The sequence below is a fragment of the Taudactylus pleione genome, unplaced genomic scaffold, assembly GCF_031769625.1.
Source record: "Taudactylus pleione unplaced genomic scaffold, aTauple2 ptg000092l, whole genome shotgun sequence".
Taxonomy (NCBI): Eukaryota; Metazoa; Chordata; class Amphibia; order Anura; family Myobatrachidae; genus Taudactylus; species Taudactylus pleione.
Genome location: NW_028284494.1, coordinates 10,669,190 through 10,686,143, shown reverse-complemented (window position 1 = coordinate 10,686,143; position 16,954 = coordinate 10,669,190). Strand labels below are relative to the sequence as shown.

At 44.4% G+C, this 16,954-nt stretch overlaps 1 protein-coding gene across 2 annotated transcripts in view; it reads left to right on the top strand.

Annotated features, from left to right (window-relative positions):
• Positions 1-16,954, top strand: part of ITGA2 (integrin subunit alpha 2) — a 185,031-nt gene that overhangs the window by 106,398 nt on the left and 61,679 nt on the right. For both annotated transcript variants that reach the window (XM_088469430.1, XM_088469431.1), the window contains exons 12-15: positions 1,864-2,009; positions 4,230-4,373; positions 4,715-4,918; positions 9,142-9,272. In XM_088469430.1, coding sequence (XP_088325556.1) covers positions 1,864-2,009; positions 4,230-4,373; positions 4,715-4,918; positions 9,142-9,272 — 625 coding nt within the window. The remainder of the gene's footprint in view (positions 1-1,863; positions 2,010-4,229; positions 4,374-4,714; positions 4,919-9,141; positions 9,273-16,954) is intronic.

Below are 16,954 nucleotides of genomic sequence, written 5' to 3'. Positions count from 1 at the left end.
AAAAGATGTTGCCCATAGCAACCAATCAGATTCTACTTAACATTTAACTAGCACCTTCTAGAATATAATAGCTAGAATCTGATCGGTTGCTATGGGCAACATCTCTTCTAAAACTCACTTCTAAAAACTCTCACTTTAGTAAATTTACCCCCGTGTGTAAAATGAAAACATTGTCCCCTCATTTAATGCAGTTCCCATAGTTTTTTTGCAACCCCAAAAACACTGTGGGCTTGATCCAATTAGGTGCGAGCAAGTGTGGCTGTATCTGTATGGTACGGTACCTCAGGACCATATTTTTTGGAGCTGTGAGCAAAAATATGCAAGTCCAGAGCGAGATTGGGTCGCGAGAGGGGCAAATTGCCCTGCTGGTGCCAGCGTTTCTATGCCGTTCCAACAGCTTTTCCCCCCTTTTGCACCTAATTGGATCATGCATTATGTGTAGAATCCTGATATTTTACACCCATTTGCCTTGCATGTTTTTTTTTTGTCTGAAATTCAAAGTATTTTGAAAAAGAGAAAACAAGGTACAATTTGCGTGGCTACTGCATAAAGAAAACAACTGACGTTGATGTTGGAATGTGACCAGCTCATAAAGCACCAAAACAGGCTCAGCACAGGGGCAAGTAAACCCTCAACAGCAAAGGGGTTAAACTAACTGTTGTGAATCGTGTGTTCTTGTATATCATATGTGCTATTAGTATCATAAAATTAGTTGTAACCCAGTGACCTGTTTACCAAACGTATTACCCACTTAGATCATGCTAAATCCACAGATTCTGCATGATTTTAGTATCCCTGCATTTTATAGAAAACCCTGAATGCAGCTACCACAGTCCACATTTTGTTCTCCAACTTAAATCAAGCTTTTCGGAGCTTCACTCTCCGATAGATAATGTAATCTTTACATTGTGGCCTGTAGGATACTTTTTCTACTTTTTTTGGCAGAGAGGCCACAAACGAGCATTTAGGGAGCCCCCGGAGGAAACGAAAACAGGAAAAATAATTTCTTGATTTCCCCCCAAAAAATAAACACTGACATCAGGAAACCCTAATTACCAGGCATTTCATTCAGAAGGGTGCTATGGGTAAGTACTCATGGGCAGTAATAGCAGAGCCGTAACTAGACTTTTTGGTGCCCTGTGCCAGAAAGAGCATTGGCACTCCCCTCATTTTTCCAAGGGACATAATGCACCCAAAAAAGGGCCATGGCTTCATGGGGAAGGGCCAGGGAAGAGATAGGAGAGACCAGGAGATGCTGGGGATGAAATAAGAGGAAGCTACAAGCAAGAATAATATTAAACAGAAATTTGACAGGCCCAAACAGCGCCCCCTGACCTGTGGTGCCCTGTGCGATGGCACCGGCCACACTACCCTAGCTACGGCCCTGAGCAATAGAGCCACACAAGATACATTAACCTGTGCAGCAATCATTGGAAGTTGAACATGAATGGTAGTGATCTATTGATTACCATAAAGACCACTCTGTCATTACCCATTATTCCGTCTGTAAATGCTGGAAAGACCTTGGATGCGTCATTGTTGGATCATTCATGTCCTGTGCCACTCTGATCAGTTCCAGGGTGCATTATGGGACTGGAATGTAAGTCAGCTTCCCGGCTAATGGGAAAAAGGTGTGTGGGTTCATCTCTTTTTTTTTTTTATAAATGTTGCTGCCCCCTGCATTGTAACAGCTGCAGGGTGTGAAATTATGGTCCATCAATTCCTGTCATCATCTCTAGGTAGGAGCTCTGTGCTTTCGGATGCACATCTGCTTTCAATTGGTTATATTAAAACCAGATATTCTAGAGTAACTGTCTACTGCCGTAGGCAAGGGGGAATAACATTCTTGCGTTTACTTTCCAGGATATTCTGTAGCCACACTCAACATGCTGAACTCAGTCAACTTTGTTGCCGGAGCCCCGAGAGCTAACTACACAGGTCAAGTTGTGGTGTATAGCATTACCGACAAGGGGAATGTGGCAATTATTCAGATTCAGAAAGGCGAACAGGTACGTGAGGCTAGTTGGAAAATAATCCTTTGTGTATGAGAAGGAATACATGGGGGGCAATCTGTACATTCTGCGGGGAAAATCTTGGTCGTGCTGAGATCCCAAAGGAATGGACATGTGTTCTTCAATGCAGAGAAGTGGCACACTGTTAAATTCCCGGCATGATCAAAGTGCTGAGGCCAAATTGTAGTGGCTTAAATGGAATTACCCTAGTAGTCTCTATTACAGAATAGGAGTACAGTAGTTTGCTTCACATTGCTATACATACCTAGGACCACTATTTTTTTTTTGTGGTGGTACTCAAAGATATTGAAGTACCGACATCATTTTTTTCTGGAATTAGGAGGTTCTTCTGTCATTGCTAGTATATATTTTAGCGCTCCTCACTTGAATTTGTATCACCAAACTATTCCATTACTGTTACTTAATAAGCCAGGGAGACATTTACCTGGCCACAGGACCATCAGCAGTTTAGGTGAGTCCCGGTACCTTTTTAACATAGTACCGGCACTGTTTTATAAAAAAAAAAAAGCGCTGCCTAGGACTATCAGGTTTTTGTAGTCCTTCAGCATGCCGGCTGACACGTTTCCACTATGGTGTTAAAGGTGCATACACACTAGACGATGCGCTCCATGAGCGTTATCGTCAATGCAGCGGTGGCCAACCTGTGGCTCTTGAGCCTCATGCGGCTCTTCCATTGTCCTGATGGGGCTCTCCTGCCGGCTCCCCTGACTAACACCGACTGCTGGAGAGAGGCTGCTGTTGTGACACATCAGCGGCCGCTGGAGTTACACATATTATATTATGTGAATCTGTTTTTTTTTCCAGTGGCTTTTTCAGTGTATTTTATGTGGATCTGTCTTGTTTCAGTGTATTTTATGTGGATTTGTTTTTTTCAATGTTTTTTATATTGTTCTGGCTTTTTCTTTCCCTTTAATAGTTACATCCACGGTGATTGTGTGCATGTGCTTTTACATACTCCTACAAAAATCGTACCAGTGGCGTGGCCTAGCTAGCACCCCTATTTGCATGTGCGCCTTCGGCATGCGCATGATCTCGGCTCTTTGACCTACCTACAGATATTTTTGGGCTCTTTGAATCTGACTGGTTGGCCACCCCTGGTCTAATGTGTCCCCGGTAGTGGTGTGCTCAATGTAGATTCTATCAACTAGAGTTGGTGATACATGGGACAGCGGCACAGAGTCTAACATGCCGGTGGTTTTCACCAGTGACGCCAGCAAAGAGGATTGGAGTTGGGCAGGTAGTGGCCTTCCCTGGCGAGATTAGTGTACTAGGCTGGTGTTTACTGCCGAGATATCATAGTCCAACAACAGTAGCTGATGTCTGGTGCATAATACAGGGGTGGAATGTCAATTGGGTAATACAAAACGTGATAGTGGAAAGAAAGGTCAGAACCAGGGGGTCACGAGCACAGTACAGATTCATCATCTGAGATGGAGTCAGAACAATCCGGGTGAAAAACAAGAACACAGAGCACTGCAATGCAGGAGTCCTGGTGACAAAGGATATAGACCTAATACTCCGGCAATTTGCTTGTGCAGTAGGCAGGCTTCTATGCATCGCCTGGGTCATTTTTATACTGGTGCCAAGATAACGCAGTGGGTCACATGAGCCGCCAGGCGCAGAGGAGAGAAGCGTTGCCAGATCTGAAAAGAGCACTGTGTGTGCCGGTGCGATGTCACACAATGAAAGTGTCAAATGAAAGCCTTATACAACAAGTTGATTCTGACTGACAGTAATCACACATTGCTATCCATTGTCATGTAACACCAGTTGGACAAGAGAGATTTCCCTGGCTGCCTGACTCCCCTTTCAATTGGCTCTGCCAGCAGAAAGCATGATCGTTGTCCGAGCAACATGGGGAATATTCGTTACCTGTAATGTTAAAGCCTCCTAAGAAATATACTTTCATAGGAAAAGTTCAAACAAAATATACAGTCTATTATTTGAGGTGTATAACTTAGTTCTAGCTCTTCTTTAATGATTAACAAAAAATATACGGTATAGAGAACAAAAAATATACGGTTTAGAGAAGGGACACAACATTCTAGCCTCATAATTCCATATTTAGCTGACTGGTATGTTGTGATCTACAGAAATGGATGGAAGGGTTTTGGAGGAATAAAGACAGCAGTACTAATTACCCTGTAATACGTTATGGAAGGCTGCTGTTTCTTACTGTCTCATCCTCGCTTGCAGATTGGTTCCTATTTCGGCAGTGTTCTGTGTTCTGTGGATGTGGACAAGGATTCCGTCACGGATGTTCTACTCGTCGGAGCTCCTATGTTCATGAATGAGCACAAGATAGAGCAAGGACGAGTCTACATGTTTTCTATCAAATGGGTAAATATATATGTCATCACATATACACAGTCTATGTGCATTATATTATATTATTCCAGGCGGAGTCATTATCATCAAACTGCAATGGAACATTTTAAACGCCTATGGATCATTCTACAGAAAATATTTCAATAATGCCTTTATAAAGTCACAGGGTTACTTGGTGACTTCTATTATCCCTATAATCTTACAGATAATAACGTACTTCATTATACTCATTATAAATATATCTCCCTTACTGAGAGCCACAAATTATATTAAAGGCTTCTAATAAAGTTCAAATGAGATAAGAAAATAACACATATCACTTGTATTTATTTATTTTTCTTTTTTTTGAAAAGGGAACCTTAAATCGGCATGAACTTCTGGAAGGCCCTAAGGACGTGGAGAATACCAGGTTTGGAGCAAGCATAGCAATGCTTTCCGATATTGATTTGGATGGTTTTAATGATGTCGTCGTTGGAGCACCATTAGAAAACCAGAATAGCGGAGCAGTTTATATTTACAATGGGTATAAAAACACCATTAGGACTAAGTATTCCCAGGTAATTGTCATTTTCGGTGCATTGGTTCAATGTATGTTTATTTACCATATAAATTATTTTGCATTTAAGTTATATTTTTGTAGACTTATCATTTTGACATAGAGTGATTGTAGACTATGGGGAGTTGGAGTGTAGAGCAAGAGCTTACTCACCTACCATGCCACCCAACGGAATCGGTATGTAATGCTTCCTATCAAAATACCGACAGCGGCATCCTGATGTTTGGAATCCCGACAGGGGTCGGATAGGTATACTTACCCTCCCCTCTTCTCCCCCTAACCCATCCTTCTTGTAGCCTAGCCCTAACCCTCCCCACCCCGCACCCTAACCCTTCCCGTTAGTGCCGAAAACTAAGTCTCCACCCTTCGTGCCTAAACCTAACCCTTCCCCCTTAGTGACTAAACCTTACTCCCCCCCCCCAGTGGTGCCTAACCCTAACCCCCCTAGGAGTGCCTAACCCTATCCCCCCCCCAAAACCTAACGCTAACCCCGCTATGCTACCTAAACCTAGCACCAGGACCATTTCACCTGGCGGTTGGTGAAATGTTGCCTAGGGCATCCCAGAAACCTTGCACTGGCCTTGCCTAACACTCCCCCCCCCCCCCCACACCCTGTGGCTAACAGCTAGGACGCCCCCGGCTTACCTCGTTTGGGCTGGCGTCTTGTCTGTATTCTGGAGTCGGGATTAAGATAGGTGTCGGTATTTCGACGCCTATCTTAAGTCCCGTGTCGGGCTTCCACCGTCCAGACCGGCGGCATGCCGTCTGGCGGCCTGGTAACTACATCCCCCTCCCGAAATTGTGAAACGGAGAATCATTACAAAGGGCGTGTCTGACGGAACAGGCAAAGCCATATTCTCGGGGGCATACCTAGTACTGTAAAGCTGTTAAGCTGCCCCTTATCCCACTCCATTCCCCATTATTATCCTTCTACAAATATATGCACACCAGTGACAGCAGCAAACAGGAGATACCTTCCCAACTGCCCGACCAGTCGGGACAATGCAGAGCCCAGAATTCGGAACATTTGCAACATAACTGGGACAGTTTGGAGGTATATTTTGATCCTGAGTCAAGTTAGGAGCAAATCAGAAAAGGAGCAATTTGCACTTTGGTAAAACCATGTTACACTGCAGGTGGGGCTGATTTACTGTAATACTTGCAGAGAGTGTTGGGAAGGGCATGTCCTAGCGCAGTGGCAGGCTGGGCCGGGGGGCAGGGTGCCATTTGCCCCCCGGGCCGCAGCGTCATATGGGCCGTGGGCCGGTGCATTCTGTGTCACTGTGACACAGACTGCACCGCGTGTGTAGCGCTGACCGGACGGAGTTCGGTCAGCGCTACACAAGTGACAAACACACAGCCGCCGGCTACGGCAGCTGTGTGTTTGTTGTAAGCAGCAGCCAATGAGAGTCTGTCAGACTCTCATTAGCTGCTGCTACGCCCACTGCGGGAGCCGCTCCATCTTCCGGCTCCCGCAGTGGGCAATGGGAGAGACGTCATGACGTCATATGACGTCTCTCCCATAATGCAGAGCGGACCGGCTCAGGAGGACAGACGGAGGAGCAGATGGCGGCGGCGGGAGCGGGGATTCAGGTAAGTGGTTTTTTTTATTTTGTTTTTTATATTACGTGTGTCTACTGGGGAGGACTACTACTACTGGGGGCACTGTAAAGGGGAGGACTACTACTACTGGGGGCACTGTAAAGTGGAGGACTACTACTACTGGGGGCACTGTAAAGGGGAGGACTACTACTACTGGGGGCACTATAAGGGGACTACTAATACTACTACTGGGGGCACTACAAGGGGGGTAGGGGACTACAACTACTGGGGGCACTACAAGGGGGGGACTACTACTACTGGGGGTACTACAAGGGGGAGGGGACTACTACTACTGGGGACTACTACTACTGGGGGCACTATAAGGGGACTACTAATACTACTACTGGGGGCACTACAAGGGGGTGGGGGACTACTACTACTGGGGACTACTACTACTGGGGACACTACAAGGGGGGGGACTACTACTACTGGGGACACTACAAGGGGGGGGACTACTACTACTGGGGACACTACAAGGGGGGGACTACTACTACTGGGGACACTACAAGGGGGGGGACTACTACTACTGGGGACACTACAAGGGGGGACTATTACTACTGGGGACACTACAAGGGGGGGACTACTACTGGGGGCACTACAGGGGGGGACTACTACTACTGGGGGCACTACAAGGGGAGGGGACTACTACTAGGGGCACTGCATAGGGGGAGGGGACTTCTAGGGGCACTACATAGGGGGAGGGGACTACCACTGGGGGCACTGCATCGAGGGACCACTGCTAGGGGCTCTATGTAAAGGGCAATACTGGGGGTACTGCATAGGGGGGAGACTACAACTGGGGCCACTATTTAAGGGGCATTGCATAAGGGTTACCACTATTGGGGGCACTGCATGGGGGGTGGACTGTTACTGGGGGCACTATATAAGGGGCACTGCATAGGGGGTACCATTATTAGGGGCACTATATAAGGGGCTTACTACTGGGGGCACAAGGGCACTGCACAGGGGGGACCACTACTGGGGGCACTATATAAGGGACTTACTACTGGGGCACAAGGGGCACTGCATAGGGGGGATCACTACTGGGGGCACTACTGGAGGCCTGCATAAGGGTGTTCTCTCCTGTGGCACACGGGGGCACTGCATATGGGCACTACGACAGGGGGCTGCCCTAATCTTTATTTTTACCTTACATTAATCCCATATGGACCCGCCTCCTCCATGGAACACTTGAGGGGGGGGAGGGGCGCCGTAGCACGCATATTCTTCAGGCACCCTGGCTACACGCTACTCCTCTACCAGGGCCGCCTGCATGCATTTGCCCCCCAGGCTAAAAGTTGCCAGCCAGCCCCTGTCCTAGCGTAATTCTACATTTTATTGTGCAAATAAAGCTGCCCAGTATTTGTTCACTGCATGCAAACGCAAATAGCATGCATATAAAAAGAAAATATATGCATTTGCACTAGAGCCGGATTTAGACATCATGGAGCCCTAGGCAAGATACCGGTTTGGAGCCCACCCCTTGTGGGCTCTGTGGAAACCTTGTGAAAATGAAGGATAATATATATATATTTCACAATATGCCCCACAGCAGTGGGTAACAGGGGGAGGTAGAGGGTGACAGGGAGGCAGAGGGTGACAGGTAGAGGGTGATGGGGAGAGAGAGGGGGATGGGGAGAGTGTGACAAGCAGAGGGTGTTATTGAGAAGCAGTAGGTGACGGGGAGACGATGACAAGCAGAGGGCGATATGGAAAAGCAGTGGGTGAGAGAGAGAGTAAGGGTGACTGAGAGTAGGTGAAAGAAAGAGGGTGAGGGGCAGTGGGTGACAGGGAGAGGGTGATGGGAGAGGACGACAAGGAGAAGCAGTGGGTAACGGAGAAGGTAACAGGTAGAGGCAGAGGGTGACAAGCAGTGGGTGACAGGGAGGGGGTAACGGTGGGTGAAAGTGAGAGGCAGAGGGTGATGGAGAGAGGGTAAGTGAGAGGCAGAGGGTGACGGACAGTGGGTGATGTAGAGAGGGTAAGTGAGAGGCAGAGGGTGACGGGCAGTGGGTGATGGAGAGAGAGAGTGTGACGGGAAGAGGATTACAAGCAGTGAGTGATAGGCAAAGGGTAAAGGCTATAGAGGCAAATGGTACAGTATGTTAGGCATCTGAAGGAGGGAGTAAAGGGGATAAATTGAGCTGAAAGGGTTCACTGGGACAAGGGAAAGTAATTGTGGGGGAGGTGGGCAGAAAAAAAACAAGGACAGAGGGAGAGGGAGAGGGAGGGGAAAAAACAACAACAACAGGAGTTAAGGTGAGTGAAGAACTGAGAACTGACCTTTCATGCAGTCTGACTGTAGGCTAGTTGCTGTAGCGCTCCTCTCCTGGTTATCACTCTGGGGTCCAACTACCGTTGTCAGGGGGGTTACATGGACTCGAATCGCAGCCCCGCTGGCCATCAGCACAAACCGCAGCAGCAGTCTCCGGGGCAGCAGCCCGCACCGCAGAAGCACCAGCAGCCCAGCCTGCACCATGGGACCACCGGGCCCTAGGCGGGCTCCTAGATTGCCTGGCGGTAAATCCGGCCCTGATTTGCACCCCTTGTATTTCAACATGATTTGTTCCAGTGGCAAACAGCTCATGAAATTAATAAATGGTTTTATTTCTTCCAATGCAGAAGATACTTGGTTCCTTGTTCATGCCACCCCTGCAGTTTTTTGGAAGATCATTAAATGGCCATGCAGATTTAAATGGAGATTCCATCACTGATGTATCTGTTGGTGCCTACGAAAGAGTGGTACAGTTTTGGTGAGTAATCCTATTAATAATTTTGAAAAGTTAAAATTACAATAACAAGAAAAGAAATAAAAATGTCATATTAAACACCATGTAAAAGTATATTAATATACATTCAGTGGTAACTTTTTATTAGGCACAACTGTATGCCTACTTGTTAATGCAAATATCTGATCAGCCAATCATGTGGCAGCATAAAAAAAATAGACGTGGTCAAGAGGTTTATTTGTTGTTCATATAAAATACCAGAATGTTGCCGAAATGTAATCCAAGTAATGTTGAAGCTGGAAGGAGGGGGTGGGGATGCCGCCGGCTGCTGATTCTACAATACTAGTCACACAGGCAGCTGCGCCGGGAGGTGGGGGTGGGGGTGCTGCTGGCTGCCCGGATCGGGATACAGCATCAGCCACGGCTACCAGGAGCAGCGGCTGCTGCTGCTATATGAGTTACTGCCACCGGGATGTAGTCTGGAAGCCGACGGTCTAAATGCCGACCGCTGGCTTCCAGACTTTCTAATCCCGGCGTGGTACTAATGACAGGCGTCGTAAACTTGACGCCTGTCATTAACCATACGCCGGCATACCGAACGAAAGTAAACCGGGCACGGACAGCCGTGGGGGAGAGAGGGTTAGGTTTAGGGCTCCCGGCGGGAGTAGGGGAAGGGGGGGTTATGGTTAGGCACCGCCGGGGGTAGGTTAGGCTGCGGGAAAGTGGGGGTTAGGTTTAGGCACTTAGAGGGGGGATTAGGGTTAGGCACTTGGGGGGGTAGGGTTAGGCACCGCTGGGGGTAGGTTTAGGCAGCGGGGAAGGGAGGGTTAAGTTTAGGCACTTAGAGGGGGAATTAGGATTAGGCACTTGGGGAGGTTAGGGTTAGGCACCCCTAAGGGAGGGTTAGGGGGGGGGAATTAGGTTAGCGATACTTACCTTAGGGACGATTGGGATCTTCACCCTTGTCGGGCTGCCGCTGTCGGGATTTGAACCGCCGGCCATGCCTACTACACCCACTGCCACCCGCGCCGAGTGGAGATGATGTGGTGCCGGCTGCCCGGACACAGCAGCAGCCGTGGCTAAAAGGAGCCGCAGCGGCTTCTTCTACTGAAGCATGCGCAAGTCTCCGGTTACATGGTCCCCGCACCATGGGGTTGATAGTGTACTGTAGGGATGTACACGCCCACATGACACTGAGCACACCCACATGGCACTGGCCACACCCACACAACACTGGTCACAGCTTTTTTGCTTTTCACATTAGGCCTTTAACCTACGCCCGAAGTGCCCTATCCTGCCCCCTCCTCACTATACTCACTGGGCCCTTTCCTGCATAACGTTCCTGTCTCCATCGCTGGCACTGGTAGCTATTGGGGGGCTGTTTGCTGCACATGTCGGAGGCATGACAGCCATCCTCAGTTATTATATAGATACCTCATTAAAGTGCTATAGTGCGTGAGAACTGTGGGCCTGATTCAGAGCCGGGCGCTATTTGCGGTCGTTCGTCCAGAAAATAGGGGTGGCTATTCAAATGAACCGTTCGCTCTTTGCGGTCTGTTCACGCCTCTATGTCTGAACGAGCGAACAAAACTTGCGGTCGTTTTTTGTAAAAATACGCCCCCTGGCCGCTCGCATCCTACGTCATGTCCGCTATTTATTAGATTAATCGAGTAAATCGACCAGGGTATGAGCTGCTCGCTATTCTTGTGGTTGGTTTTTGCTACCACAATCTTGCGAGCAGTTCTGGCTATAAACTAACCCAGTGACGTGGTCATTGACGCTGCTGTATTAATTATGCACACCCTTAAAACGCCCGTTTTGACCTTTAAGCACGCCTGCGTTCGGATCTCCACTCCCCGTTTTCAAGTAGCTTCCCCTGTTACCACCCACATACGCCTCCTCATGTCACTCATATTAGCAGGCATTCGCTATTTAGCGGACAAACGATTTTCGGCCCCACTGACTGGTTCGCGCATGTGTATTACGATCCGTACGCATGCGCAGTTGGGCAAACATCGCTCGGAGCGAACGAACGGCCGCTTATGAGCAGCTCTGAATCAAGCCCAGTGTACTGTAAGTTTAGCAATTACTACTAAAATTGGTAACCCACATCTCCTGCCGTCAGCCTAGTGGATATGCCACTGCTCTCTCCTGGCGTAGAACAGGCGCGTATTATCCCCTTGTGATGCTTGAGATGTGCCCAGCTCTGTAAGTGGCTCAAAATGCGTCCAACCTCTTTAGCCCCATCAAGAACAGAGAAAAGGTAAGGGCGCTAATCAATAGGTAATGAGTTTAATAGTTAAAACATGAAACATGCAGTGATCACGTTATCACTACAAGATCAGAAAACAACACAGAGTACATAAAATAAATGAAAATAAATAAATATGAAAATAAAATAAAATTATATAAGTAATGACAGAGTAGAATATAGCTACCTAATTACATGAACACAGATATCAGTATGCACCATACATAATAAAAGCAGTATTAGATGGCATGAATATTGTATAGGCTCCTATGGAGCATAATTCAGTGCTGTTTATCAACATATATCATGAGAAAAACTGATGAATCCAGTTGTCATAATAGTGATTCCATCCCGAAGGAGATATAGACTAAATGTTATTTGAGAAAGCTCCGTATTCCGTAGTTCAACTGTCATGCAGAAGAAAAAAAAACAAAACAACTTTGTATACGTCCAGTTGAAACACTGTTTAGTGAGGCTACAGAGTCTTAAGATAGGTTTCCAATAGTGATTTTAAACAACATGCATGTTTGTTGGATATTTTTTGTATACATATCCCACTCTATTTACGACCACAGTGGTATCCCTTATATCAAACGCGGTGCTGCATGGCAGGTGCACAAGCCAGCAGTATTGTTACCATTCGCTGTATCTTTCTCAAATGCAGCAGGGAGATACACTCGTGGCAAACGGAAACCCAGAGACTCGTGGCCTTGTCAGCAGGTGAGCACTCGTGACGCGTTTCTCCGCCTCAGGCTCATCGGCGGTTTCTTCAGACGGTGTGCTCCCCCATCTTAGCAGCTGCTATAAGTACTGGACTGATTAGTCAATTAGTAACAGGTATTTCTCCCAAGTACTATTTTGCACATGCTCAATCTCATATGTTGCACGGACCTCGTTTCAGATGTGGATATGCAACACTGTATTTAGATAGAGTTGCTAGTCATTAAAGACACTTAATGTTATACAGATTTCGATGATTGGCATCCAATAGATAAAAATACATGCCAACTGTTTGTTGGTGCATAACTGACCTAAAGACAGCATTAATAAGTATAGAGAGCAAACAAAAAAAAACACATTATATATTATAAATTAGCTTATATCCGATTCCAATTAATCGATGTTTATTATATTTAAATTTATCTAAATAGACACATTTTTTTATATATAAAAAATTAAATTAAATTAAAATATATAAAAATATATATACACAAACTATTAAATAGTGCGCAGATGATCTGATAAGGATAATAGAGATAATAAGAATAACATCATTGGATATAGAGAGTAAGCAAACAATCGAAGTTCTTAATATACACAAGTTATTAGATGGTACATAACTGATCTGATACAGATGATAAAAATAATAGAGATAGCATCATTGGATATTGAGAGCAAGCAAATTATCGGAATTCTATATCGAATTCCAATAAATCGATGTAATATATCCATAAGCACATATTTGTGTATGAAAAATCAGAAATTGGCATACACATCCATGTATGCACAAACACCGCACACATATATATGTGTGCATGTGCACACTCACAGACCCACATAACATCTAAAGTAATAAATAATAAAAAATATATAAAAACATATGGAAAGGAAGAAAGGCCTACGGCCAACCCCCCAGACGAATATATATATGTGTGTACATACATATAAATATACACATACATATATAAAGTTCTCTTGACCTCTACTACTGATCAAAAACATATAACGTCCTACATCATATTTGGAGTGGACCCATATTGTTGATCGACGTAATGATTACACATGATACAAGTCACACATTCCTAAATATATTCTGGATCACATCCCATCCCATAAAGTCTATTGTGGCCAAAATCACATCCTAATCCTACTGTCTACATAAACATATACTGACATGATTGGTGTTTATTATGTGGAAGGACCAGAAATCTAAACAACCTAACAGTTCATTGATCTATCTACATGATATGGCCATGACTACTAATGATAACCGACCTATACCAATTAGTATTAAATACAAAATACAGGATACCAGAAGAAGAAACCATCTAACTGAAACATACTAGTTATCATCACATATGTGAGGACACAACTCCATGGATAATGTGCCTTCCAGCAAAAAATCCCAAGACATCACAGAGCAAAGAACCCAAGATATCACAAAGCAGATCTGAAACAGACTATGCCAGCCAGCGTGGAAGCAGTCCGTGTAATCAGACTCCCCCAAATCGTTCGCCTAATAGGTGTATTATAACATAGGGAGAAAAGAAGAGGATTAACCTCTGCACTCACAAGTGATTGCATATAACCAAAAACAATTGGCTAATGTCATATATATGCATACTGTATATGTTAGCATATAGTGACATAACAAACTCGGCATACATATCCCCAACGACACGAAAAGGAGCCAAACATCCACAGGTCAGCCTAACATGCAGCTAGCCTATGTTATTGAGCTCCACCGTATCGTTGAGGCCCTGTGGAATTAAAGTTTTCAATCTAAATATCCAGTAGGCTTCACGTTTGCAGAGATAGTTGTATCTGTCCCCACCCCTCTTAGTTGGTTTAATATGCTCTATTGCTTTGACCGTGATGTTGTTAGTCCCTTCCTGACAGGTGGTCACATGTTTGGAGAGTGGATGTGTTTTTATTTTCTTAATAAGGTTCCTCCTATGCTCCATGAACCTGGTATGTAGAGATCTCGTTGTGCGGCATACATATTGTATGCCGTAACCACATTCCACTATGTAAATGACATAGGAGGACCTGCAGTTCAGAAAATCTTTAATCACAAAAGTCTCATTGGAGACAAATTATTTGAAATCAATAACTTTCCTCTCAGTGTGTTTACAGGTGGTACACTTGTCACTACCACATCTATGGAAGCCTGGTGGTTTTGGAGGAAGCCAATTAAGAGTGTTAGTGTGTCCCATATCCATTCTTTTAAAATGGCTTGGGGCAAGTTTGGTTTTTAAATTAACTGATTTTTTGAAAATCACTGCTTTGCCAGGTGCACTAGATGGACCTATGTATGTGTCCAGTTTTAGTAATGGAACATTTTTTTTAATTATCTTCTTAATGTCAATAGCGTATGAATTACAAGTGGTGACAAATGTCAAAGTCCTATCATTATTCTCATCTCTAACTCTACTACCATGTGACCCATTGTAAAAAACCAGCCCACTTACATCTCTGAATGCCCTATCAAGTAGATGTTTAGGGTAACCCTGCTTTAAAAAGGACTTATGAAGAACCATAGCTTGTTTCTCAAAGTCTTCAAATTTGGAACAGTTCCTTTTGACACGAAGGAACTGCCCCTTCGGAATATTATCTTTCCAGACTTTCAAATGGTTACTCCTATAGTTCAGATATATACTCTGGTCAACCTCCTTGATATAGGTCTTTATCCCCTACAGTACAGAGGTCCATATATTGAGAGCTTTTATCAATCTACTCTAGATGATTTTAGGACCCTTTGTGAAAAGGCATATAATGAACAGTTGAGGGACAACTTTGAGAAACAAGCTATGGTTCTCCATAAGTCCTTTTTAGAGCAGGGTTACCCTAAACATCTACTTGATAGGGCATTCAGAGATGTAAGTGGGCTGGTTTTGGACAATGGGTCACATGATAGTAGAGTTAGAGATGAGAATAATGATAGGACTTTGACATTTGTCACCACTTGTAATTCATACGCTATTGACATTAAGAAGATAATTAAAAAAAATGTTCCATTACTAAAACTGGACACATACATAGGTCCATCTATTGCACCCGGCAAAGCAGTGATTTTCAAAAAATCAGATAATTTAAAAACCAAACTTGCCCCAAGCCATTTTAAAAGAATGGATATGGGACACACTAACACTCTTAATTGGCTTCCTCCAAAACCACCAGGCTTCCATAGATGTGGTAGTGACAAGTGTACCACCTGTAAACACACTGAGAGGAAAGTTATTGATTTCAAATAATTTGTCTCCAATGAGACTTTTGTGATTAAAGATTTTCTGAACTGCAGGTCCTCCTATGTCATTTACATAGTGGAATGTGGTTGCGGTATACAATATGTAGGCCGCACAACGAGATCTCTACATACCAGGTTCATGGAGCATAGGAGGAACCTTATTAAGAAAATAAAAACACATCCACTCTCCAAACATGTGACCACCTGTCAGGAAGGGACTAACAACATCACGGTCAAAGCAATAGAGCATATTAAACCAACTAAGAGGGGTGGGGACAGATACAACTATTTCTGCAAACGTGAAGCCTACTGGATAGTTAGATTGAAAACTTTAATTCCACAGGGCCTCAACGATACGGTGGAGCTCAATAACATAGGCTAGCTGCATGTTAGGCTGACCTGTGGATGTTTGGCTCCTTTTCGTGTCGTTGGGGATATGTATGTCGAGTTTGTTATGTCACTATATGCTAACATATACAGTATGCATATAGATATGACATTAGCCAATTGTTTTTGGTTATAAGCAATCACTTGTGAGTGCAGAGGTTAATCCTCTTCTTTTCTCCCTATGTTATAATACACCTATTAGGCGAACGATGTGGGGGAGTCTGATTACACGGACTGCTTCCACGCTGGCTGGCATAGTCTGTTTCAGATCTGCTTTGTGATATCTTGGGTTCTTTGCTCTGTGATGTCTTGGGATTTTTTGCTGGAAGGCACATTATCCATGGAGTTGTGTCCTCACATATGTGATGATAACTAGTATGTTTCAGTTAGATGGTTTCTTCTTCTGGTATCCTGTATTTTGTATTTAATACTAATTGGTATAGGTCGGTTATCATTAGTAGTCATGGCCATATCATGTAGATAGATCAATGAACTGTTAGGTTGTTTAGATTTCTGGTCCTTCCACATAATAAACACCAATCATGTCAGTATATGTTTATGTAGACAGTAGGATTAGGATGTGATTTTGGCCACAATAGACTTTATGGGATGGGATGTGATCCAGAATATATTTAGGAATGTGTGACTTGTATCATGTGTAATCATTACGTCGATCAACAATATGGGTCCACTCCAAATATGATGTAGGACGTTATATGTTTTTGATCAGTAGTAGAGGTCAAGAGAACTTTATATATGTATGTGTATATTTATATGTATGTACACACATATATATATTCGTCTGGGGGGTTGGCCGTAGGCCTTTCTTCCTTTCCATATGTTTTTATATATTTTTTATTATTTATTACTTTAGATGTTATGTGGGTCTGTGAGTGTGCACATGCACACATATATATGTGTGCGGTGTTTGTGCATACATGGATGTGTATGCCAATTTCTGATTTTTCATACACAAATATGTGCTTATGGATATATTACATCGATTTATTGGAATTCGATATAGGATGATTAAGAATTCCGATAATTTGCTTGCTCTCAATATCCAATGATGCTATCTCTATTATTTTTATCATCTGTATC